The 26,108-nt window shown below is 43.4% G+C and overlaps 1 protein-coding gene across 6 annotated transcripts; it reads left to right on the top strand.

Annotated features, from left to right (window-relative positions):
• Positions 1–1,194: 1,194 nt before the first annotated feature.
• Positions 1,195–25,850, top strand: zbtb7b (zinc finger and BTB domain containing 7B; the record flags this gene model as incomplete). Of its 6 annotated transcripts, XM_079275871.1 has the most annotated exons (11): positions 2,854–2,952; positions 3,302–3,407; positions 23,371–23,453; positions 23,552–23,722; positions 23,826–24,009; positions 24,092–24,281; positions 24,404–24,616; positions 24,716–24,882; positions 24,982–25,063; positions 25,480–25,625; positions 25,755–25,850. In XM_079275871.1, the coding sequence occupies 11 exons, from the start codon at positions 2,915–2,917 to the stop codon at positions 25,848–25,850; spliced, it is 1,476 nt and encodes a 491-aa protein (XP_079131997.1). The 6 variants fall into 6 exon arrangements, with proteins under 6 accessions (XP_079131995.1, XP_079131994.1, XP_079131997.1 ...); XM_079275872.1 differs by lacking the exons at positions 2,854–2,952; positions 3,302–3,407 and adding an exon at positions 22,171–22,254; XM_079275869.1 differs by lacking the exons at positions 2,854–2,952; positions 23,371–23,453; positions 23,552–23,722; ... (5 more) ...; positions 25,480–25,625; positions 25,755–25,850 and adding exons at positions 1,195–1,498; positions 16,645–17,714; positions 17,833–21,079.
• Positions 25,851–26,108: the final 258 nt, after the last annotated feature.

Here is a 26,108-nt window from a genome sequence, read left to right as displayed (position 1 = left end):
AAAAGAGTAAAATAAACAGAATTTGTGTCGCAACCGCTCTTTGATTTAATTTTCCAATCGTCTCGTGACCCCCCCCCCCCCCCCCCCCCCCCCACGTTGGGAACCAACAGTTTAATACAAACATGGGGAATCATTTGCATGTATGGAACATGTGGTGCACATGTAGTTTTACGTCTTTTTCTGGTAGCACAACCGCAGAACAAGCACAGATTTAAGGTTAGGGGGGTGGCACTAGGTGGGCTGGCTGAGCTCACCGCAACATTATATATAGACTTCCTGCACCCTCACTTCAAAACCCCACCAACACACACACACACACACACACACACACACACACACACACACACACACACACACACACACACACACACACACACACTTTTGGAGCTACAGTAGACGAGGATGAGATTTTGAAAAGCGAGGTGATTCCCATACCCTAACCACTTCAAACAGGAGGTATATACGTAAGTGTTGAAGTTTGTTTTCTACAGTGAAACGAGGGCTGCTGTTTGGCGTCTGTGTCACTTTTCTTTCGTTGGAAAAAAAAAAAGAGTTCACTCATCTAATGCATTCTGTTCAGCAAACTATGGATGACAGGTCCTACTGGTTTACTTGTGATTCACCACAAGTCATTTAAAAAAGTCCCCGGTGTTGCCCTTTGCTGCTCTTCACACTGGATGTGACACATCCTCCGTAAAAGTTTCATTTATCACAATAGGTTCCGTTTAACTTGAACCTGAACTTCCGTCTCTCCATCCGTGGTCACATCACGAGGGCTGCAGAGGGAATATTGCTGAGCCATGGGGATTTGGGGGGGGGGGGGGTATAGGGGCACTAAGGACAGGTGAGCAATAGGTAGATATCCTTCACTCCGCTTTCACTGCCCGCCCTGCGCGCGGTGATGCCCGAGGGAGAGAGGAGGAGGAGGAGGAGGAGGAGGAGGAGGAGGAGGAGGAGCGGGGTCTCCAAACCTGCCCACCTCTCTCCGCCACCGCCACGGCGACAGACACCGCTTTTGGCCTATCGCATCGGAGCCAGACCCCCTCCGTCCTCTCTCTCCCTCCCTCCCTCCCTCCCCTGTGCCCTGCCCACCCCGGCGGTCTCCTCTCCAGCCCTGCCAGAGCCAATCCGCGGCTGGGTGTAAGTAGGGCAAGCCGCTTCCTGGTTCTCAGAAAGAAGGAGCTGGGAGCCGGAGTGGGCCAGCGAAGGCAACAGACAGGGAGAGAGAGGGGGGGTCACAACAGCCCGGAGAAACCTGCGGTCTGCAGAGACAAGACACGAGAAGCCCCGCAAGAAGAAGAAAAAACGCTGACGCACGAGCTGGCGAAGATTAAAACCTCGCGGGTGTCGAGCTGAGGACGACAGGACCCCCCGGTGCAGAAGAAAAAGACAAGAGCTGCGAGCACGAAAAGAAGAAGAAGAAGAAGTCGGCAGGGTGGGACGGAGTAATCCAGGAAGTGTAGAGGCCGGTCAGGTGGGAGGCGACGAGTCTGAACAGGTGACACACCGGCACTCAGGTAACCGCTTCACCTGCCTGCTGTCGATTTAAATTGTACATTATAACACAAACACCTTTAAGTTTATATGTGATGTAGTTTAGGTGACAAGTCCGTTTGCCATGACAGTGCCGGTTTCCCTCAACCTCCCTCCCTCCCCGATCGGGGTCACGGGAGGACTACTACGTCACGGGTAGCCTACTCGGTAGGCTAACTCTCGTAGACATTCATTCCGAGTTATAATACAGCTGGGCTTTTAAATGCACAACATCAACCGTAAGCTATGTGGAAGTGTTTTTATTGCAGCAGGTGCTGCCGCCGCTGTCTGATATGTTCGCCAGGTGAGAGAGAGAGAGAGAGAGAGAGAGAGAGGGGGAGAGGGAGAGCAGGGTCGGCGGGTACGTTTCTGGAGACTCTGCTGCTAATTATAGCCGAGAACACCGGCTGACATCCAAAACCTAACCTGCTCTCACGCACATTACCTGCCTCTCTGCTGCTCATGGGCACGCAGAGCACGCAGTGGATCTGTTTTTTTTTTTTTTAGCCTCCTGCACCTAAATGATCCCCCTTCAGTGGTCTGTTAATCATCATCATCATCATCCTCCTCATCCTCCTCATGGCGCACCCAGTGTTTTATTTTAATCATGTCACTGTTACAATAGGATGTGTTCAGGCTGTAATGTTAGGTTAGGGCTTTTTGCCTGCCTCATGGGTGGGGAGGGCTGTCATGCAAGTGGGCTTGTGTGTGTGTGTGTGTGATTACAGAGGTAGATATGTTGCTGACTCGCCCCTCTGACAGACCGGCCAAACAAGCTCAACTGGCTTGGGTTTGTTTCCCTGTCTGTGGGCACAGCCCGTTTGGTTAAATCTTTAGCCGTGCATGCAGGTAGTTTAATGCCTTTTGCCCTCTCGTCTCAAGTGTTGTTGGAGCTTTTTAGTTTTTTGGGCTCCGCTCTGGACTTCAGAGGGGCTGACGACTACGGCCTGAGCTTGTGGATGAAGAGGAAGAAAAGTTTCGAAGCTTTTTTGTTTCCGTTTTGTCTTTTTGTTTTGATCCCTGGGTGCATGCCATCATGTGAGTGGCCTGCTCTCTCGCGCTGGGACGACTCCACACATGTGGAGGAGCCATCAGGGTTTTAAAATAAATTCTTAATGCCAGCTCTGTTTGCTCGAGCTTTGTCTGCAACGTAATTAGACATCTGTGCTTCATCCCTCGTCCCCGCTGTCCTGACGCGACCTCCGCCCTGCTCTGCTTTCTACCGGCATGCTTCTGCTAGCTGATATCTGTCGTTTCCCCCCCGTGACGCTTCATCATTGTGCGTTTAGTCTGAGTCTGCACTTCAGACACGTTCTCCACATCAATTCCTACATTTAAGAAAAGATTTCTTAGAGATCTGTGGAAATCATAACGGTACAGTATGTACAGTATGCTGCTCATCACATTCAACTCAAAGAGGTGTGTGTGTGTGTGTGGGGGGGGGGCGGAGGCGGCGCTTTCATAACCTCACTGACTGTTAGAGAATGAATTTTCTGAAGAAGTCAAAGTAGGAAGCGGTCGGTTTCTATCAGCCTCTTTTTATTTCTGCTCTTTTACAAGAACCCCCCACTCCACCCTAAATTACACCTGGTGTGTGTGTGCATGTGTGTGTGCGTGTGTGTATTCACATGAACTCAATCGAACCTATTTTACAAGAGGGAAGAAAACTCAATTAGTTCGTCATGCGTTTGTTCACATACCGGGCGAAGGCCTGACTCAGAGATCAAACCGGGTTAATTTGTAAACACTTCTGTGCCTTTTCTTTCAGGTGTATGAGCTCTGCTGACCTCCGAGCAGAGGACCGAAGAGGAGGGGGACGAGCGAGAGGCAGAAGAAACCCGGTACCCATCTTCTCCTGGGTTTATGGACCGGAGGTAGGAATCCCTCATCGTATATGTTAATATGTTTGTTGAAATGGGACATAGATAATCCTAAGAGTTTGGTATCCGTCAAGTGAAGCAGTTGGTACGTGGTAAGTGTCACATCAAAAGGCAAAGGTGTTAATAATTGCTCCAAATGGCCACACTTGATGGTGGCCATGCTGTCAGGGGAACGACAAAGATGTGATTGATTGTACAGGTGCTTTGTTTGATGTCTTTAAGATACTTTTGGGAAACCATTGAGTGGCTACGAGCAGCCGAACAATTCACTGTCAAAGTATTTGAGTGATTAGTCCCAGCATTTGATTCTGCTTGTCTTTCTTGAATCTCCAAATATACTTATCCTTCATTATATAAATACGTCATCTTAAAAATACGCAACCTCCGGGTCTGAGTGAAAGTCAAGCTAATGTGGAAGTGGCGTAAATGTGCATTCTTTCTAATGGCCAGCAGGGGGCGACTCCTCTGGTTGCACAAAGAAGTCTGATCGTATAGAAGTCTGAGAAAATGACCGTACTTCTCACCTGGTTTGTTACCTCAGTGAATATTCTGGTCTCAATCGCTAGTTTCACGTCTTCTGCAATACGACATGATGCTCATTTAGTAAGTTACGGTTCTATTTAGAGTAAAATAGATGGACTTTGAAGAACGTTTTTGTAGGAGCCAAACGGTTGAATTACATCAGCCGGGTCCGTCACGGGATGCCATGGGGCCCAAAAGGACTTTTTTCCCCGTAGACATACATTTGGGAAAGAGACTTTCTTTTTTTAGGTAAATCCACTTCCCAAAACGAACATTTAAATAGGTCCTAGTTGTAAAATGCACCGCTGGCCGACTCCAGAGTTATTTTCGTGCTGTCGTTCATGTGAATGAGCTCGACACTTGGCAACTTCTACAGGAGTGAATAGGAGCCAACGCTGTTTCCTGTTCTCTTTATTCACACATAATGTAAATGCTGGAAGCTGTAATGTTCTGCAAATTTGTGACATTAGTTCAACTTGTGGTTGCTATGTAGGGTAATGCCATCTCATTACTGCTGTAGGCGCCGTTGATGTTTTCATTCATATTGTACAATGAGCTTTTCTAACCACACTAAATGCCCAGTGCGTTTGAACAGATGAATGTAAGAATAATGAATCAATGAAAACATTTGAGATTTCTGATTTTTAAAAACAAGTTAATAAATCAATTCCTGAATGATAAGAAATGGACTGACTGATGGAGCTCAGTGTAACACAAAGAAGAGATGTACTTAGAAGAGAGCTCGTCTGATTTTCCTCATGCGAATCATGCAGAACAGTGAAATGTGCGTCTGTTTTATTCAGCCTGTCGCACCGCAATTTTCACCACAAACGCATTGTTGTGTGGGTCAAACCTGATTAAATGTAGTTTTTCTTTAAATGATGGAGGAGGCTCTACTTGAAAACTTCATTGTCTTTGCAATAAATATGAGCTGAATAAAGTGGTCAAACTTTTGAATATTTTATAGGCAACCTGGAAGTCAACTCCTCTGCAGCTATAGAACGACAATTGGCTTTTAAAGAAGGTTAGGGAATGGTGCCAAAAATACACTCTTGTGTTTAAAATGGGCTTATGATATTTATAGTTTTTTGGTATGTGATACGATCACAACAATGCAACACTGCTTTTGAGAAGCTTTAAAGGTATTGATGTTGGTGTAACAGGCTAAACGAGGACCAACAACATTAACATCGTCTTGAGCTTCAGGCTAAAGCTATGCTGCATTGTTTAAAAAAGCTTGCAATTAAAATGCACCGAGAGAGAATATGAATTATGACAACGAAACACCTGTGAGTTTTATGGACTGTCTAAAGCTCAGTTTATGAATAGTGTACTTTATTAGAGATCATAAAACGGATACTCAATTTAAAATTCTAGTTACTTCAACCGAGAAAAACTATGATTCAAAACAAATGATTACAACTCCAGGTTTTAAGACCTAAAACTGGACCACGAGGAATCCATATTTCTGATATTCCTTTATCTTGCTGAGGAGACTGTACCTAAAATAATGATATTGCACTAACTGCTCCAATGAATATCTAGATCATTGAATTCTTTCATGCGAATGTGTATATATTATTTACGATACGACATTTGACTACAAAGAGCATCTCCAACTACACTGAATTAATTGATTTTAGCTTTTTAACCCACTGATTTCAGTTGTAAAACATTTTCGAAGCTATATTTCAAAATACTTAAAAAAAAATGTACAGTCCATAAATGATAGAGTATGGTGCTGTGGTGTGCATTCCTCTCTTTCAAAGACCTGTAAGCATAAAAACGGATGATATGTTACATTAAGTCAACGGCGCTTGGATTTCATTTGAGTCGAGTTTGAATTTGTGCGTGTGTGTGTGTGTGTGTGTGGTGGGCAAGTTGGTGTGACATATCATGTGACCCTGGCTTTGCTACACTAGTGACAACCATGTGTCTGTGATCTGATGGGTAGGGGGAAGTGACATTAAGTGGTCTGTCAGATGAGGCACAGCCACGCATATACACTTCCAACACATGCAAACATACACACACATACAACACATGCACACAGTTCCAGGAAATGCTTTAATTGGGGCATGTGAGCCCATATAAATTCCCCCTTTTCATACATGGTTCTTTCAGTTTCGTACAAGCCGACTGAGCGGGTGGGAGGTGGGAAGAGAGAGACCGAACGGGGGAGGCAGAGTAGGAGTTGATGAAAGTAAAGGCTTCTATCTTTGCCCCTAATATTTTGAGGTGTCTCGCCCTTTTTCTGAGGCTTTTTGTCGACGTTGCAACAATCTTTATTGTGAGAAAACCTCTCTATTCCCGACTCTTATGTTCACGTTCGCGCAACAAACAAGGAGACATTTCCCCTCTGCAGTCAGACTGGTGTGTCATCCAGTTCAATAAAGAACAATGTATTTCAGTGGATGGTTTATTTTCACGAAGTTGTGGTGATTATTTCACTGCTATGACTTATTCGTTTTATGATTATGAGTCCCATTTATTTTTTTAAATGTGCAAAATCCATGACTTCTGCAGAAAAGGCCCATTTTCACCATATATAGCGGTTGTTTCCCCACTTTGAGGCAGTCATGGCACAGGGGTGACTACACTGTGTCCGTAATTCAGTCTGCTGCTGATACAGTTGAGTCTTGCCCGCACTCGATCTGTGTCAATAGAGGAAGTTATGTATCTGCCGTTTCCTCTTTTCAGTCATGAGTTTCTGTAGCATTTGACAGCCCTCCCTCGCTCTCGACCACCAGCCTCGCATCCCACGCCACCCAGCGTTAACCAATCGCCAGGTGGCCGTGACTCTTCTTCTTCTTCTTCTTCTTGTAAAGAGTCTGAGAAGAGAGGAAAAAAAAAAGCTCAAGGAGTGATCATGATTCAGCTCTTCTAGTAACAGTGCAATTGTTTCTGTACACATTGAGCGGGCGGTTATCATAAATAGGTACAGTGAGACAACACTTCAGGGAAAGTGAGAACAAACACCCAAACATCAGCAGGCAAAGGGAGTCATTGCTGCTGAAACTGACCCCTTTCATGTGCGATGTTCAAAGGGGAACTCCAGCAGCAGATGGAGGCTTTTATTCCAAAAATGCCGCATACCTTCCCTTTTGGAATAATAAAGTCACTTTTGTTTTTTCGACCAAAATACGCATTTCTTCTGTCGCTTCTTCCTTCTATTGTTTCTCAAGAAATGCTTCTCAAACATCCATCATACAAAGTGTGAAATAGAGGATCATGATTTCTCTGATACGTCCTTCTGGAAGAGAAGTCATCAGTCGGTTTAACCTCATGTCTGTCATTCTGTTTGCACTCACGCAGCTGTCTGGTTCCTGACTTTTCTTTTGACAGCACAGCAGTGGGCGATGCAGTCGTGCACTAGTGGAAGTTATTCTGAAGTTGTGATCTAATTTGTGGACTTTAGTTACAGTAAGATCAAACCGTCTCCTCTCCTCCCTATCGCGCCGCTAAGCTGATTTATCAGGAAGGTGACGCATCTCTGATGTGCTTTTTTACTTCTCTCTGCTTGTACAGATCTTAATGTTTCATTTAGCTTTCTTCTGTCTTGATCTCTGTCTGAGCTGTTTCTCTATCGATCACTTTGTCTTCCATTTATCTCTCCATCTGTTCTGGTGCTCGACCATCTTCACTGAGACACAGGAAGAGGAAACTGATCAGGATCAGTTCGTTTTGCGACATTTCTTGCTCTGTGTGTGTGTGTGTCCAGTGCTTTTGCAATAGCAGTTTTTTGTGTAGGAGAGCAGCAGCAGCAGTTGTTGAGACCCTCCCAGTGATGTGGCAACTTCAGAAAAAAATGATGTCATATCATAATATTATAAAATAATGTATAAGTTAATCTAAATGTGTGTTCTAAACTAAAAAGCTGCTATTATTTGCTTTATTCATTCTTTGCATGTATATATATTCTCAGGCAGTATATATATATATATATATATATATATATATATATATATATATATATATATATATATATATATATATATATATATATATATAAAAATAAATAAATAAAATTACTTCATTCATCCCCAGGAGGAAATGTTTGTAGCAGCAGCAAACGAAGTTACAGAGTAAACATAAAAATATTAAGTGTGAAAGATGCTCAATATATACAATACCATAAAATAACAGAGCAGAATATAATACATTTAAATAATTATTGTTTTTCAAATACACAGTATATACACTAAAAAAGAATGGTATTAAATTAACTAACAAGGTAAAAAAAAAACAGTAGTGCAAGGATCACCAACAGCAAACAACAGTGTAGCGGTGCTGGAGTCAATTGATTGTTGACTTAAATGCACATTGAGAAACAGTGAGCACCACACAATGAACACGCATAATTAACATCAGCCCACCAGCCAAACCGAGGGCTCAATAATAACAATAACAAACGGAACATACTGAGAGTTGTGTCTTCCGAACATCTCCACATTCACCCACACAGGAACAGGAGTACACCTCCAGTAATCGATGCACACACGTGCACACATTCATGGGTTTAAAGTGTGTGTGTGTGGATAAAACAACCTTTGTCTTTGAGCTACTTTATTATTTTAAATGATTAGAGTTGTAGATTCAGTTCCGAAGTAATTTTACCATCTGCAGTTTGTTTGACTGCATTGTATAGTTAGATATTAAAAAAAAAAAAAATATATATATATATATATATATATATAGATATTTAAAAAATATATATATATATATATATATATATATATATATATATATATATATATTATAAGTGTCACAAACGGATTCATAGTACTTAGTACCAGTAATAATAGCGCTATTAAATAATAGCGCTATTAAATTATGTTGAATATATTGTCAGTTGTTCTTTTTATGTTCAGTTTCAACAGAGTCAAATCTGATGCTACTTAAAATGTGTCGTCACAGTTTATGGGCATATGTTCATGTGAAATTCATTCATGTTCTTTTATGAATTGCTTATTTACCTTTTATTTTAATTTCAAAGGGAGCATTCAGCTAAACATTTGTAGAAAATGGCAACAGATCAGAGTATGATAAACCTTAATATCATTTTAGAGTAATTCAACATCGCTCACCTTTTTAACTGATTTTAAAAATATTTATAAATAACAGAAATGATTAACTTTGCAACTACTTGCATAACACACAATTACATCCATAACTTGGCCTTTAATATCACTCTACACACATAGACAGTAAATTAAAGGGACAGTGCCGCTAAATATGTCATTGTTTAGTTTCTGGTGTCTATTGACAGCAGATTGTTACTCCTCTGTGACTCTTTTTATTTTCACAGCTATCACATTTGTAAAACAAGATAATTAGAAGTGTATTCATGTTATTATTGGTTACTAAGAGTCTGATTCTGGCCTTGTTGGAAAGTCTGACTGAAAAGGGAATCTCTAGTTGTGAATGTACAATTTTTACTGTCTATAATATCAATATTTCTCAAGTTAATCTTTAAAAAAAATGATGTAATCAAGAAATGTATTTACAAAACATGAACATTGTCTCCTCTCCCTGTGAATGCTCGACGTAAAATGACTTTGGATGATTTTGAACCCGAGGGTGGAACTCTCTTTTCGCGACGCTAATGACAGAGGTGGCTTCTACCACATCTGCGCACACACACACACACACCTGCGAGGACTCTTGCTACTTCCTGTGACTGCGTGCATGGGTTTTTATCTCCCAGTCGTCATGTCACTGCTTCTCTCCCTTCTCTTTTTCTGTCTCCCCCCTTCCTCTCCCCTTGTAACTTAACTCTGTCGCCTCTCGTTTCATGTCTCCTCGCTAACACAGATTGTTCGAGGCCGGGACTAGATTTTCCTGTCTTAACCTCTTCTCTGCTTTATCGCCGAGTATATCTCTACACCCACTCCCCGTTCACTCACTCTCATATGTTTCTCCTCCCCCATACCTCCTTTTCTTGTGTGATTTCTAAGAACATGTGTGTTTTTAGAAAACGTACCTCCCTCATGTTCCTTTTGTTGTCTCTTTTTCAAATCTTTTCCTCTTTCCAACCTCAGATTTATTTCCTTTCCTGCTCCTGCTCTTTCATATTTTCAGTGGCAAACAGTGCAGAAATGTTACATATTACACTAATTTGAGAACAAATACAAAAAATATACAATGTCTCTTCAGAATCATAAAGTTGTAAAGAAGAAATAGCTTTATTGTATAAAAATGATTTTAAAAGAGTGGGCAAATAATCACTAATGGATGCATCCTGCTTCAAACATGGAGACTAGTGAGCAACATCACTCATGTGTTTAACGTAGTACCATATCTTAGTAAGAAAAACAATAAATTAAAGGTTGACTGTGCAGTATTTTTGCACATAGACCATGGTAATATCTCAATATAATCTACATATCTTATTGTGATATGAGGCACGGGTCCCAAAGGCTTTTTTACAATAAAATATAATTGTTCTCTGCTGTCATTCAACCCTTAAAGTTGTACAACCAAGTCTTCTTGTGAGAAAACATCTTTCATAAAGCCACAATATTCGTCCCCAACAATATACTTGGTTGTTAAATTGAAGGCGTTTATTGAACATTATTAGGATAATTGATACCCTCATAAAGAGTTAATTTCTTATTTATTTAAACTTCAGGTTAGAAGTTGGTGAATGTTACGGGACAGAGCGTATATATGTGCACCCAAATGTCCGTGTGGGGACAAACTGATAATCCTCACTTTGCTGTTCAGGTCTGGCATGCAAACTGGCTGCTGTTGTAGCTCGCAGTGGAGAGTTTGTGGTGTGTGAGGACGAGGGGATAAGGGCCTCCGCTCTGCCAGCCAAATGAATAATGTAATGTGCTCTTGGAACTAAGACCACAATGTGTGCATGCGTCCCCACACACACACACACACACACACACACACACACACACACCATATAATGCCCCAGTTACTGTAACGACAGAGGAGGGCTTTGGTTGCAGGGTCTTGGTGAATAAATGACTGAAGTTCTGCCCACTGGATTCCTTATTCTATCTCTCCATTCCTCTTTATGTCCTGTCATGGCAGGCTGCAATCATTCTGATTATCACGATGGTGTCTCAAGTCCGGTCTTTGACAAATTCAAATGCAGATTCAAATTCTCCCCGGGTGCATCTGTTTCTATATCTCCTGGTGGGATGCAAATGTTCAGTCCAGGGGGAACTATTGGGACGCAGAACGGGTGGAGCTTGTGTTTTATCTCCTGGCAGAGACGAGCCGTTTTATTAGAAGACCTGGATGTGTGAGCTTTGTGTATATCCTAGTGTCGTTTTGTATTTGTTGCTTAAACGTGCACGTTTTGCCCGCAGATAGTCCTGTGAGAGTGCTCTGTCGGGCAGCTTTGGTTTGGCAGATGCGTGTACTCCCATCTCTTCTCATTCCCCCACGTTCCCTCCTCCCCTACTCTTCCTCAGAGAAGGTGTCCCAGCACCACACTCGCTACCCCAAATAAGTGACGTGAGGGTGAAAACCTTCTTTCTTAACCCTTAAAATCAGTGTGTCACACAGAAGAACAGTGGCGAGAGGAAGACGGTTGAGTGGAGGAGCTACGGTATGAGCTTGTATCTTACTTTCCATGGGTTTGGTCGCTTTCTTGTTTTTCTGGCACAGTGGTAGTTCAGCAACATCGTTTGTTATGTTGTGGTTATGAATAACTTCTCAAGGAGTGGGTTCTGTCTGAATGAAACACTTGTTTCATTTGCTGTACAGAATAGACAACTGTTCCTTATTTGTGATTTTGCTGTTATAAATACGTTCTTTAATAGTCTATGGATAACTCTTAGGTTTGAACAAAGTCATGAATTCATTTGAATGTAAAAAGAGTAACATTTTAAAAGCACATGTAACAAAATTGAGCAACAATATTTTGTGTTTGTACGTCCAACATGTTACGTTATAAATACCTGTATGGAGATACTTTTCTAAATATTACAGGAGCTCAAATACATTAAGTACTGAGAAAGCTGCAACACATGCAACCAACTGTACGAGCTCACATTAACCAACTCTCTCTCACACACACAGTCACAAACGGGCACTTTGGAAAACATCTGACATCAGAATTCATAAAGCATTTCTCCTTCTCCCTCTCCGCCACAGTCTTCTGTGAATAGTATAAAGTCATATTTTCCCCCTGTAGCGCTGGAGCCTGATATAATTGAGGTGGACTGGGAACATGTACAACCTTCTAACGGAAAATAAGACCCATAAAAACAACACCAACGGTTCTAGTTCCACTCATCACACACTTGAGTGTGAGCAGAGGGATTTCATGATATAGACGGTGCAAACCTATAACCTGCTTTTATGCTGAAGAATACATCTTTGTGTGCAGGTTTGGTCAATCCTGCTGCTCTTATTTTCCTGGCCTCTAACCATATTTGTGTCTAGTGAGTTACTCTGAGGCGTGGAAGTGGACAGTAATGGTGGATTTAAGTTTCCATTTCCTCGTCAGTAAAAAGCAGTCCCCGATGGATTCTCTTCTAAATGTTTCATTTGAGTTCTCTTCGTTTTTACGGTCGAGTCGTACGACCTACTTCTTTCTTTAGGTTTGTGACACTTGGGCTGACGGTTGGACAAAGACAAAATCATAGAAAATATCCAGATGTTGTTGGCAGTTCTTAAAATGTAGTTATTAACGCATTACATCCTTGTTGTGAAGAGAGAGGAAGAGTGTGCACATAATGAAAGCAAGGGATGAGGAAACCGTAGAGTTGCAGAGGAGGTGAATTCCTCCACCGTCGACAAAAAGAGTAGGAGGTGAAAACAAAGAGAGATGAGAGCCAATAGTTGAAAGGATAATATCTTAACATCTGTAAAAAGTGATCGGATGGCAGATTTAGTTGAGATAAAATACTCTTAAGTGAGCTTTTTTTGTGGTTGTGTGTTTTGGAAAGATGAACGATGACTTGAAATGACACCTAAAGGCGATATCTGTTATTTCACTTTACGGTAGCGTTCCCTCGTTAGCGTGAATAAACATAACTGTACAATGACAGTAATTATGTTTAATGATCATAGTTGAATACGGGCTTGTAAACTAACATTATTTAGTTTGAAAGACAAGATGTGTTCGTGGTATCTGCCCGTTTTAACATGAGTTACTATATGTTGGAAGATTCGGCAACTTATGCAGACATGCATTAGTCCTTGGTTAGCGGCAAAAATACCGAAACAAGGTGACAAGGAAGGAGAAGAGGGGATATGAGCAGTGTGCAGCCTGCGTGTGTGCACGTGTGTGTGTATGTGTGTGTGTGTGTGGTTGTGCATGTCATCTTGTGTCAGTATTAAGTGACTCACTGACGGACAGAAAATTTATGGGAATCATTGCAACTTCTTTGCAATCTTATTATTTTCCGAACACGCCCGTGTTCTAAGGAATATGCCTAAAATAACAAGCTCGAACCACCAACCACCCATGATGCTTTTTTTTTTTTTTTTGCTTTTTTTCTCTCCCCTGCGCCGGAAATTTAACGTGCGCTGTAGCGTGCGCCTCCTGAAACCCCTTTGTGTCTCGTCTGCACTGCTTTGCTTGAGATTTCTGGTTTTTGTGTTTTAGTGACGTTTCGCTCATTGAGGGGATTTCAGAAATTGGGCCAAAGGTGATATATATATATATATATATATATATATATATCGTGTATTTACGCACACAGTAATTATTATCAACCATGCTGTTTTCCTGTGGATGCATTTAAACAATGAGTACCGTTGATGGTGTTCCTTAAATGAGACATTCAGGTCTGTTGTCGTGTCTACTTACACTGAGACAAAGTGTACGCACGCAAGGTCATGGGATGCTTTTACACTCTGTCCTGCTGAGGCTCAGGTGGTGACCTTCTGCTGGGTCTCTCTCTCCCTGTGATGCTTCTTTTCCAGCATGTTATTAGACATCTGTGTATTCTGCAGGGCTGCAACTAACAATTCATCTCCACGTTCTTTTCTCCGTTAAATATTTGTCCATAAGATGTCAGAAAATGGTGAAAAATGCTCCATCACAACTTTGTTTTTAAGCATCTTTTGTCCACTATCCAAAATCTAAAGATATTCAGTTTACAATCTTATAAGACAGAAAAAAAGCAGATCATCCTCATTCGTGAATCTGGAACTAAAATGATTGATCTATTTGCATATTGGCTGGTATAAATGGGATGTGGTGTGAATGCAAAAAGAAAAGAACAGCGTCTGTGTGTGTGCAAGAGACAAAGCAAACGCATGCCCTTAACTTCCTCACTCTTCTGTGTCAGCGCCTGCAGCAGCACATGCCGTCCTTGTTGCCTCAAGCTGTGGAGATAACTCTTATGAAACTGCCTTTGGCTTGAAAAATAACAGTAAATATCTGTTATGGAGAGCGTGGTGTTTTTGTGTTTATCTATAAAGAGCACTTGGTGACGTTCAGCATGCCGGTGTTACAAAGGAAGAGCTTTCTGCACCAGGTTGTCTCTGTCGTACGACGTAATATGGTTTTGCTCTCATATTGCACCTACCTGAATGTTTGTTCCTGGGTGTAATATGACTCATAATGCCAATATGATTTTGGTTCTTACATGATTGTTCGACTTTGACACTCTGCGAGTTGACTGACGAAATATTGGTGTTTCTGAGGTGCTTTGGCTGCTTGTGTCGGTTTCCTTCCTGTCAAACCAGTTCAATTGATGCGTTTGGTCTGCAGCCTGAGGGTTATTCATTCTACATCATCCACAGTGACCTGAGATAGACTGCTCCTGACCTACCTGTCGGCCTCTTTCTGAACAGGGAGAGGTCGACGAGGAGTTGCTGTTTATCGGAAAGTGTTCGGAAAATGGGCCGTTGGGTTTTTGGCGAGAGGGGGGCGCGTAGGCGACCTGGGGGGAGGGGGGGGGGGAGGGGAGGGTTATTTCTGAATCTGTCTTCGTCACTATGAACCCTCTTTTGATACAACAGGAAGGAGATTGAGTGACAGACTGTGCGAAAGAGGTAGACATCCCCAAGGATGAGCGCTTTACCCCGACTTCTGACAGAGAGATCAGTCCTTTAAGTTAAACATCTAAGGGTTGAAGGAAATAGAAAAAAAAAGTGGTTTCCAAAGACAGCAGAGGGAGAAGAGTAGTAAAGCGCAGAAAGATGGATGCCGTGAGACACGCGCTGCCTCGTCTCCAGCTGACTGTGCCCGTGCCCATGAAGACGGAGAAGGTAGGCTGAACATTTGGGTACTTTCGTTTGGCAAATTTGTGAGAGGTAACTATTTAGCTGGCTGTACTTTTGTGTCTTATTCTTTTAATGGGTGGAGTACATTTATACGTACGCAAGTATGTGTTATAAATAGGCGTTAAGTTCATCACAGAACAGGTTAAATGTAACAATAGTGAGAGGGGGAGCCTCAGATTGGCACGCAATGTGTGTACGGGTACTTGTGTGTGCGCTCTTGTCTCTGTGTGTATTTAATAAGGTGTGTTTTGGAGCAGGTTAGTCAGGTGGATGTACCGTCGTTGTGCAGAGCCCTCTGGGCACTGTGTGAACACTGTTATTGGATGGCCAGGGGGCTGCCAGTTTCTATGGGAGGGAGATGAAGGGCAGGGAGGGGGAATCTGGAGGGTGAGTTGTTTGTGGAAAATCTGGTCTGCTCAGGTGTGTGTGAGAGATATTGTTGAGCAGGTATAGCGTGGCCAAGGTGAGGTGCGAGCTTAGGGAGTCAAAGAAGAGAGTTGTTGGGTCTTATTGCCGACAGACCTTGTTGTGTCTCATAAAGAAAGTTATTGTCCTTTGACTTGCAGTACGATATTTCACCTTCGACCCAACACTCGTACCTCTGCGTCGTCAAATTTACTGGTAAAGATCCTTTTTATTAAGATAAAACAAAACCTTAGAGGATTGAAATATATGGAAGAGAGTAACTGTCCGTATGGTATAAGTAGGTTTGTGAATGACGTACTGTTATTCCAGTCGTCGTAAAGAGTGTAATCATTATCTTGCTGTTTCGTCCTTCCTCATTCTTTCACTGGTACTCCCCCCTTTCACCCACAGCAACAGTAACTTCCTCCCTATCCCCCGCTTGATTTTCTTTCTTCTCTATCCTCCATTTGTCCCTCTCTGTCTTCTCCAGGTATTTTAATCAAACAGCTAATGCTATAAGGGTTTCACACGGGAATTAACCTACTGCCATTTGGCCACAGCGCATACCGTACAATCCTGCATCCTTTCCACGTCGTCGTTATCGATCATTTGGTTTTATCTCTCTCTATCTCTGCTCTCATGATTATTTCTCCTTCTTGCTGTTATATTTTGCCTCTCCTGCTGACTCCGTCATCTCCATCGCATTGGCCTTCCGGTGCCTCAACCCCCGTCTCACTGGCCAAAATCACCGCCTCCTGATTTAGTAATCTGGAGAGAAAGTACCCTGGGGGGGGGGGGGGGGGGGGTAGGATAAGGGGTGAGAGTTGTTGCTAAGCCCGGTTTAAATTGTCTCTCACGTGAAAGGAACTCCTTGTGTCAGTCACGCTACAGACAATTTACTTTTCTGTACTTTTCGGTCTATGCTTGGCTCTCTGAAAGAGGAAGAAGAAGGGTATTCTTTCAATGTTGGAAACTGCAAAGATGGAATTCATTGGAAAATATTATGCTGATTGTGACGGGTACAAATCTGTCAATTGCTCCATTTGCTCAGACCTCATTCCCTCCACTTACCTGCTCTTCCTTTTTCTTTCACGCATAGGTGGCAATGTCTCCAGGAGAGGACGGTCTGATTGGGATCCCCTTCCCGGAGCACAGCAACGAGCTCTTGTCCCACCTAAATCACCAGAGGAGGACAGGCCTTCTCTGTGACCTCACTCTGACATCCCGCGGGGCACGCTACCCAACTCACCGCTCTGTCATGGCCGCCGTCAGTCTCTACTTCCGCGGGCTGTTCGGGGCGGAGGAGGCGGGCGGCGAGGGCGGAGGAGGTTTCAGCGTGTGCCAGCTCGACTGCGTGGCACCCGACGCCCTGGACGCCCTGCTGGAGTTTGCCTACACTGCCACTCTGACCATCCCCAGCTCTGGGATGAGAGATGTGCTGCGAGGGGCTCAGCTTCTGGGCATCAAGTGTGTGGCCGACGCGTGCAGAGACATCCTGGGGGAGAAGGTGGAGGGGGAGATAACGGAGGAGCAGAGAGCCCAAAACACAGCTACTGAGAGGATGGCGGGGGGAGAGAGTAGGGTGGAGAGAGGGTCTCGAAGAAAAATGGACAAAAAGAAGATGAAAAAACTTGCGTCGCGTCACATCAACTCCTCCGTTTTTAACCCACCACCTGCTTCTCCCGTCTCGCACCATTCACCTTCGTCCGACAGCTTCCACTCCCTGCCGTCTACCCAGCCTCCCAGCCCCGAACAGGAGGAGCTCCGCGTCAAATCCAGGCAGAACGGAGATCCAAGGGCGATCCGAAAGCCAGGGAAAGGGGCGACACTAAATGGAGGGCTCCTTCACTGGCTGCATGAGCGCCCCCATATAGCCCACCCACCTCTTGTCCCGCCCTCGAATGACAAGCTGTCAGAGGACGAGGACATTGAGGCTTTCGGTGACGACGGTGTGCTCATGGAAAGCACCTCCGTACCTACCTCTGTAGCTGACCGAGGAGCGGCGGCCTCGGCAGCGGGAGGCGGGAGAAAGAGGAAGTCTCAGACGCCCCAGCAGTGCCCAGTTTGTCAGAAGATCATCCACGGAGCAGGAAAGCTGCCCCGACACATGAGGACACACACTGGAGAGAAGCCCTTCCAGTGCTCGGCCTGCGGAGTCCGGTTCACCCGGTACAGTTACTACTCACACATATAATGTGCACAAAGATTTACAATGTATTGCAATCTTTTCTTCTTGTTGCTCACTTTTCCCTTCCTTTCTCTTCATTCTTCCTTTTCCCCTCATTAGCAATGATAAGTTGAAGATCCACATGAGGAAACACACAGGCGAGCGTCCGTACCCCTGCCCTGACTGCCCTGCCCGCTTTCTCCACTCGTACGACCTAAAAAACCACCTGTCCCTCCACAGCGGGGCGAGGCCCTTTGAGTGCCCGCTCTGCCACAAGGCCTTTGCCCGAGAGGACCACCTCCAGCGTCACCGCAAGGGACACAGCTGCCTGGAGGTGCGCACTCGTCGGCCCAGACGCGGGGCAGAGCTTGGGGAGGATGGGAGAGGAGATGAAGGCGGGATGGAGCAGTCCAACCCTCTGGAGGTCTTGTCTTTACAGGCCCACTCCTCCACGTGGATGCTGGATGGTGGGAGTGGATCCGGTGTCGGCCCCCCGCTGATGTTTCCAGGTGACGTCGAGAGGGAGCGATCCCTCGCCCTTCAGGCTTTGGCTCAACTTGGGCCTCACAGGCTGGCCGTCTATCCGGAGCTCTTCCTGCGAGGGCTGGAGCTGCGGGGGGGCCGAGAGGCGGAGGGAGAAGATCCAGGAGGAACCCACTCACCGGCCTCGCAGCGTGACCGATGGGCTGATGAAGAGGAAATTGGAGAAGAGGAAGAGGAATAGTAGAAAAGAGGGTGTGTGTGTGTGTGTGTGTGCGCGAGTATGTGTATATGTGTGCGTGTCTGTGTGGTTGAGCATCCACAGTAAAAAATCTCACTCAGGTGGCTGGACTAATGACCTGCTGCTCCCACATAGAGAGCGCTTACAAAATAAAAACAACTAAATGATATTAAAAGAAAAAAAATGGAAAACGGGTTTTCTTAGATATTTTAAATGTTTGTCTTCTGGCTCTTTGCGTTTTTATTTCATTTGTCTTTTAGATTTTATTTCTCGTTTGCTGTTTAATTTCGTGTACTTCAGTTTTGAGCTGTTTGATTTGTCTAGCTGGACGTGCGTGTGTTGAGTGTGTTGAGTGTGTGGGAACTGGGATGCTTTTCTCTATGCAACCTAAAATCCAGAGCTGCAACATGAAGGGAACTTTGAAGATGTTAGATTGTAGATACAACATTAAATGTATTGATTCAGGTGCAATTCAGAAGTCATATCACCAAGATCACAACAATGAGTTTGTGTGCCCGCTGTCCTCTGGTGGTTATCAGTGGAAACGCAGTGTAATGAATCAAACTCATTCTGTACATTGAGAGCAATAATGTTCGTTCTGTCTGTTCTTGTTGGTGGTAATCTCTGCTTTGAGTTGGTGCTGAAACCAAAGATTTTTAGTTGAACTGTTTTCTTAAATCCTGAGTTAACAGGAGAGGAGAGAGGTGAATTGTAGCCAATGTTGGGTTTGAAGAGAAGACTCTTCCCAACGGTTTTGAAAGCCATGAGAGAGAATCTGCTTCCATGTTTGAGTGTTTCAGGGCCGCGGAGCTCTGTGTTAAATGCCTGACCAAAAGAGACAAAGTCCGGGTCGATGAGTTGATGTTGAAGACGATTCTTCTTTTCCCAAAGGCTGTGGATTTCTTCCAATGCGCTCATTTAGGTTCCTTGTTTGAAAAGAAAAAAAAATAGAAAAGGGGCAAAAAGGTGAGGGGATGAATGAGATGCCCCCCCCCCTTTTTCTGTACTTATTTATTTATTGTTATTTATTATGGTTCTTCTGCTGAAACTCTTTTGTGAGACCAAATCCAAGGAGGGGACACAGATCACAAGTCTTACACAACATTGCATTGCGCTAAAGATTTTGACTCAACATCTCCATGTGACTTTTCTTATGGGCTGCTTGTCTTGTTTTGGGCGATTCTTCCTCGAATGCATCCTTTGCACATTAAACCCTGTCAGGTACTGCAATAATACAGGCACATTCCATCCGGGGTTAAGAGACGGGAACCGAGCGAGGAAAAAGTCGGGGGGTTGAAAACCTTTTTGATGTAACTGGAACACAAAATGACTTTGTTGACAGTTTTCAGCATGCTTTTCTGTTATTTAACATGTATAGTACTGTATCACATGTTAACATGGCAGTTCTGATAGATCGGCCACCGCTGTGTCTAAAGGGGCCGTCATCCTTTGAGTTAATCCGTCTTTGACCAAAACCCTTTTTAGTTTCGTCATGCTTTCCCGGGACCAGCACATTAAGGCCTTTCGCAGTGTGTGTGTGTGTGTGTGTGTGTGTGATGCAATCATTAATGGCTTTAAACAACGGCAGTTGTCTTTTTATTCCCAATTCTCTTGAAACCCATGCAGACAGAACATGCTGTAGCAGTCGCGCTGTACTGGCCTATCCGCTCCTTGTTGTGTAGTAAATATTTTAATTTTATTTTTTTATTTGTAGTTTATTTGCACTATGAGATTTGAGAGCTTCAAGCCTTTTTTGTCTTACCTTCCATATCTAGTCCATTAACTCACTCGATAACGTTTAAGATTGTGATTGAAATACTTCTTTAAAACCTGCATACATTGAATACTCTTCCTCCTGCATAGTAGTACAGAATTAATAGTCAATATGATATATATTGGGATGAAGTTGCCTTAGAATTTTTATTTCTTTTTGTGCTGCAACTACTCTCAGGAATTCTTGAGCAATGCACGAAGTGATTATATAAAATGGGAAGCAATTGTTTGGTGCTGTCAGGCGATTGGCTCTCTTCATGAAGGTATAAGGCCAGTAGTTTCACAATCAGAAATGGTTCATTGCCAAGTGTGTTTGCACATGCAAGGAATTTGACTTAATAAATAAATAGTAAAAGAAAATGGAAAGTTATATATATATAAGGATATGTTAAAATATGTATGTTATTAAAGTGTCTGTAATCCTTGTATGTGCAAACATGAATGAAAATAAGAGGTTTTGTAGATTTCTTATCATTTGACAGTTGAGAACCGAATGAATTAAACCTATTGTGGGATAAAGAAATCGGTAAATAATAGGCATGACGGTAAACTACTGGCTTTACTGGAACTAGTCCTACTGGAATATCAGTATATGACGGTTGGTCTTGTTCATGGAGGGTGTTGGTGCTGCCGGTCGGAGCTTTGTGAATGAACGAGGGTTAACTGATGCCAGCTGTGAAGTGTGTGTTTCTATGTGAGCGGTTTGTTTTCTTGGCTTTGGTGAAGGGACATGGGGTCCGGTCTGTGTAGAGACCCCGCTATCAGGGATACACTTGTCTTTCTGTTTTTAGTGGAACCTTCTCAGAGATATGAATTCATTTTCCCATAATTTGTTTCAGTTAATGTAAAGAAAATAAAGATATCTAAGCTTGATCTTTTCCATGTTTCTGTTATTGATTTCTATTACAAAAACCAGTCTTTCAGGGCTTCAGTAAAAAGTTGATTTGGTAATTAAAGAGCTGCCAACATGTGTGCAGAGGAACATTTTACAGTTGACTTGTGCTCTCTGGTGGACAAACTACAGTTAAGATAATATGACTCTGAAGCAGTAAACTTAGATTTACATACATCTCTATTAATGCTAGCCCCCCCCCCCCCTTGAAAGTAGAATATATTCTTTAAATTGAAACATCTTATAATACCCCATAGTTTTTTGGACTGCCCACTACTGCTTTCTTAATCTTAAACACACTCTGTTCCAAATTGGATATTTTTGTTTTCACTTTTAGTACATACTGCAGCTGCCCTTACAAAGTGCGTGCTGTTGCATGCAGTATGTATTCTACTTCGTCATAACATGGCACCTTAAACTTGACCCTCTTGTTCATATATCTGCTGCACAAAGGACTGTGGGTCAGAGTAGCCAAGCATGCTGGCTTGCATACTGTATTTGAAATGCATCTTCTGGCACACTAAATAGTATCTGTATCTCTACACACACACTAATAATGGAAAGAAGTATGCCTTCTTCACAGCTACCATTCTGACATGTCCCAGAAGCAAAAGAACAGGCCTGTAACACCTGTACTTTTCCTCTATGACAAGTCAAAATGTCTGCTGTGAAAAAGGCATGTTGTCACATGGGTTAATCAATGACTAGTTGTGGACCTTTGATATATTTAGTGGTTAACGATCCATTTATAAGCCTGTAAATCATGCACAAAGTCCCTTATGATGGCGTCTAGTAGTGGTCCTGATACTCAACAATTAATTAAGTGTGTGTGTGTGAACCTGAAAGATTGGGTACCTGTTAGGAGCCGCACGGGCAGCTGGGATAGGATGTGACGTAGTTCGTTCGTTAATCCTCTTAGTTTTTAATTACGCTGCACCAGCAGGCCCACACTGGAGCTCTGTTTCAGAAATCGATTTGATTGCACTAGAAGTCAAACGGAGACTGTGGGCAGAAAAGGCTTTGGGGGTATAAACGTGTTTAAAGAGGGTTGGAGGTGTCCGTCTCCTGCAGGATGCTGCCTCGGCGGATGCTGAGAGGCGCTGTGGCGTGTCATGTCGCTCCGCGTCTGACCTACAGCACTGCAGCCCTGTCGCAGGTAGGCCTGCATGCACACCGCAACACACGCACTGCACTCTACAACTCAGCACACTGACCTACATTTTTACTTTCAAATACAGGCATGCCACATTTTTGACACGCAGCAAGTAATAAGGAGATTAGCCGACAGCGCTAAACATGATATTCTTTATTTAGCTATTTTGTGTCAAGCGGTGTTTGGACTTAAGTATTTTCCCATTGTTGTATATGATATAAAAAGATGCGACAGGTATATAAGTGTATGTATATGACGATTCCAATAGAGTTTAGGTTTCCTTTAAGTGTTTGTGATCACAAAGTATTAAAGGGGTATACTATATTTAATTAAATGTCATTACCACATCCCATGTTCTGGAAAATGTATTCATACTACACAAAGTGATTTCAATATGCTTTGTGAGTCCCACCAGCCACATTACTTCAATGTTATTTTTATTTTGAGGTATTCAGGTCAGTTTGGTGACTGTGATCTCAGACGTTGTCACAAAGTGATTTCATTTCTTTTAACATACAGTGGTGATTTTAAAACATTTTAACCATGAATTTTAAACTACCCAAATTTAGACAATTCGCAGAAATAAGTTTTACTAATTCACATATACTCTAAAGATGCACATTTCCAGAGTCAGAGCACAAAATTCCACATATCGACATGTGAAACAAAATATATGAGGCCTCTGAAATTCGAATCATTTTTCATTTATATTCATTCTAGATTTCACCATCATGTCAGCATTGTAATTACATAAGTGATTTAGAGCTGCAACGATTATTTGATCAACTGAAAATGAAGCGCTAACTGTGATTGAACAATCATTTAAGTAATTTCTCAGCAAAAATACCCAAAAATGGTTGGTTCCAGCTTCTCAGATGTGACAATTTGATGTTTTTACTTTTTCATAAACATGAATAAACTGAACATCTTTGGACTGTTTGGACGTACAACATAGACATTTGGAGAAGTCCCCTTGGAGTTTTAACTCATTTCTGACATTATATATACAAAATTATTAATCATTTCATTGTCGATCAATAATGAAAACAATGGTTTCAGCCCTTAAGTGATGACATCTCTAATTTCCACACTTCTCTTTTATCTTCTCTCTCTCACCAGCTGAAGCCAAAAAAGACCACATTCGGTCCTCTGACTGATGAAGACAGGATATTCACCAACTTATATGGCCGGCATGACTGGAGGTAAAAACATAAAAGAAGAAAAACAACTATTCTCCCAGTCTTCAATGACCTGAAACTCTGTCGGCGTCCTTGTTCATCTCTCGCTCTCTCCTTAACAGACTCAAGGGGTCACTCAGACGAGGAGACTGGTACAAGACAAAGGAGATCATGCTGAAGGGATCGGGCTGGATCTTAAATGAGGTGAAGATCTCAGGGCTTCGTGGCCGAGGAGGTGCAGGCTTCCCCACCGGCATGAAGTGGAGCTTCATGATCAAACCAAGTGACGGCAGGTAGGAGACGGAAAGAAACACTTTAGCATCACTCACACCGGCAATGACACTCTAGTGCAGCCTATCGGTGTATTGAGTGTTTCCTTCTTCCCTGTGTCCTTAGACCTAAGTACCTGGTGGTGAATGCTGATGAGGGGGAGCCTGGGACGTGTAAAGACCGTGAGATAATGCGTCACGAGCCCCATAAGTTAATAGAAGGCTGCCTGATCGCTGGGAGAGCCATGGGCGCTCGTGCTGCGTACATCTACATCAGAGGAGAGTTTTACAATGAGTCCTCAAATCTGCAGGTACACAAAGGCCCAGATGGCTGACTCGTCAATCCAATGATGCCGTGTGATTCATGCTGTTTGTTTCTTACTCTATAAACAGGTGGCTATTAATGAGGCATACAAAGCGGGGCTGATAGGTAAGAACGCCTGTGGCTCTGGGTTTGACTTTGATGTGTTTGTGATGCGGGGGGCCGGAGCCTACATCTGCGGGGAGGAGACGGCCCTCATCGAGTCTCTTGAGGGCAAACAAGGGAAACCCAGACTCAAGCCGCCATTTCCTGCAGACATAGGTGAGGTAAAAGCACCACCGCCTCATACATCTGGTTTCCTACTGGAGTTAATTGTGGTTTAAGGAACGACACAATTGTGTTGTAATTACAGCTCTTCATCCTTCATCCCTCTCCACCTCAAGGTGTGTTTGGATGCCCAACGACAGTCTCCAATGTGGAGACGGTTGCTGTGGCGCCCGCGATCTGTCGTCGAGGCGGCGCTTGGTTCGCCAGCTTTGGGAGGGAGAGGAACTCTGGGACGAAGCTGTTCAACGTCTCCGGTCACGTGAACACACCATGCACGGTGGAGGAAGAGATGTCTATTCCTCTGCGGGAGCTAATAGAAAGACACGCAGGTGTGTGTGTGTGTGTTTACAGTCCACCGCTGTGTTGATGCTGGTTTATATACGAGATGCTGACATGACTTCCTCTCTCCTCTTGTGCGGTTGGTGTAGGAGGAGTGAGGGGCGGCTGGGACAACCTATTAGGAGTGATCCCAGGGGGGTCCTCCACTCCCATCATCCCTCAGCATGTGTGCGATGATGTTTTGATGGATTTCGATGACCTGGTCCGTGCAGAGACTGCGCTGGGAACAGCTGCCGTCATAGTCCTGGATAAATCGGTAAACAGATCCCCGAAAAATGTAGATAAGAAAATACACTGCAGCTTCAGTAAGAATCCGTCTGGAGAGACGCATCTGAGAATTGTATTTTTCCTCCAGACTGACGTGATCAGAGCCATCGCACGGTTGGTTGAGTTCTACAAACACGAGAGCTGTGGCCAGTGCACCCCCTGCAGAGAGGGTAAGGACTGCACGGACGGTGTGAGACTATGGGCCCCACCACCTCTCCTACATCAGAGCATGACACATAGACTTTAGAGATGCTTTACCCTTTTTATAGTGGTTTCTCGTCTCTTAGAAGTTGTTTTGTGTCCCTTTGTAGTCTTCTTGAGGTCGTTTAAGCTTTAACTACAGAACATATTACTTTATTATAGGAAAAATAAATACTCTGGTACAAGTTAACGCCCTTCATTCAATATTTAACTTACCTAAGATTAGTATTAATAAGTATAAAAAAACGAAATGGAAAGTATTGTAAATTCCCTTGATGTGTGTATTTACCACAATCTGTGTTTGGTCAAAACATTGCTCAAAGTGAAGGGTGCTCTTCAGTGTCAATACTTCTCTCTACTGTATTCCCGGTTCCTCCTCCCTCAGGAGTCGACTGGATGGATAAAATAATGTGGAGGTTTGTTCGAGGAGAAGCAGCAGCTTCAGAGATTGATATGATCTGGGAGCTAAGCAAGCAGATAGAGGGACACACCATCTGTGCCTTGGGGGACGGAGCAGCTTGGCCCGTGCAGGTGACAGCTCTGGATTCTTTTTTTATTTTTTTTAAACCAGTCTCCAAAACATGACGCTGTCAATGAAACAAGTTCAAATTTACATTTCAACAAGAACTTTTGTTTCTCTTCACCCTTTTGTAACTGCAGGGACTGATCCGCCACTTCCGGCCGGTCATGGAGAGCCGCATCGCTCAGTATAACAAGAAAAACCCTCCGAGAGAGCCAGCGATCGTGATGATCTGAAACTGTGCAGGTGTTCATGTCGGCATTCAGTCCTTCATAACAGTAGTAATAGCGCATTGTTACACGGCACTGTGTAGCAGTGTTACTGCTTAAAAATAAATGTATTTCAAGTTCAAATTCGCCATCATTGCAAAACCTTTACAGGCCGCATGTTTTTCAAAAATGTCCGTAAGAGAATGAGTGGTCTGTTATTTGTCATATAAATTCTGCAGCAAGGTTGTCACTCGATCCACGATGTGTTTTGGAAGGCAGAACTGT

The sequence above is a fragment of the Melanostigma gelatinosum genome (assembly GCF_949748355.1).
Source record: "Melanostigma gelatinosum genome assembly, chromosome: 9".
NCBI classification, from domain to species: Eukaryota; Metazoa; Chordata; class Actinopteri; order Perciformes; family Zoarcidae; genus Melanostigma; species Melanostigma gelatinosum.
The sequence above is the reverse complement of the archived record's forward strand: the minus strand, read 5'-3'. Positions and strand labels throughout refer to the sequence as shown.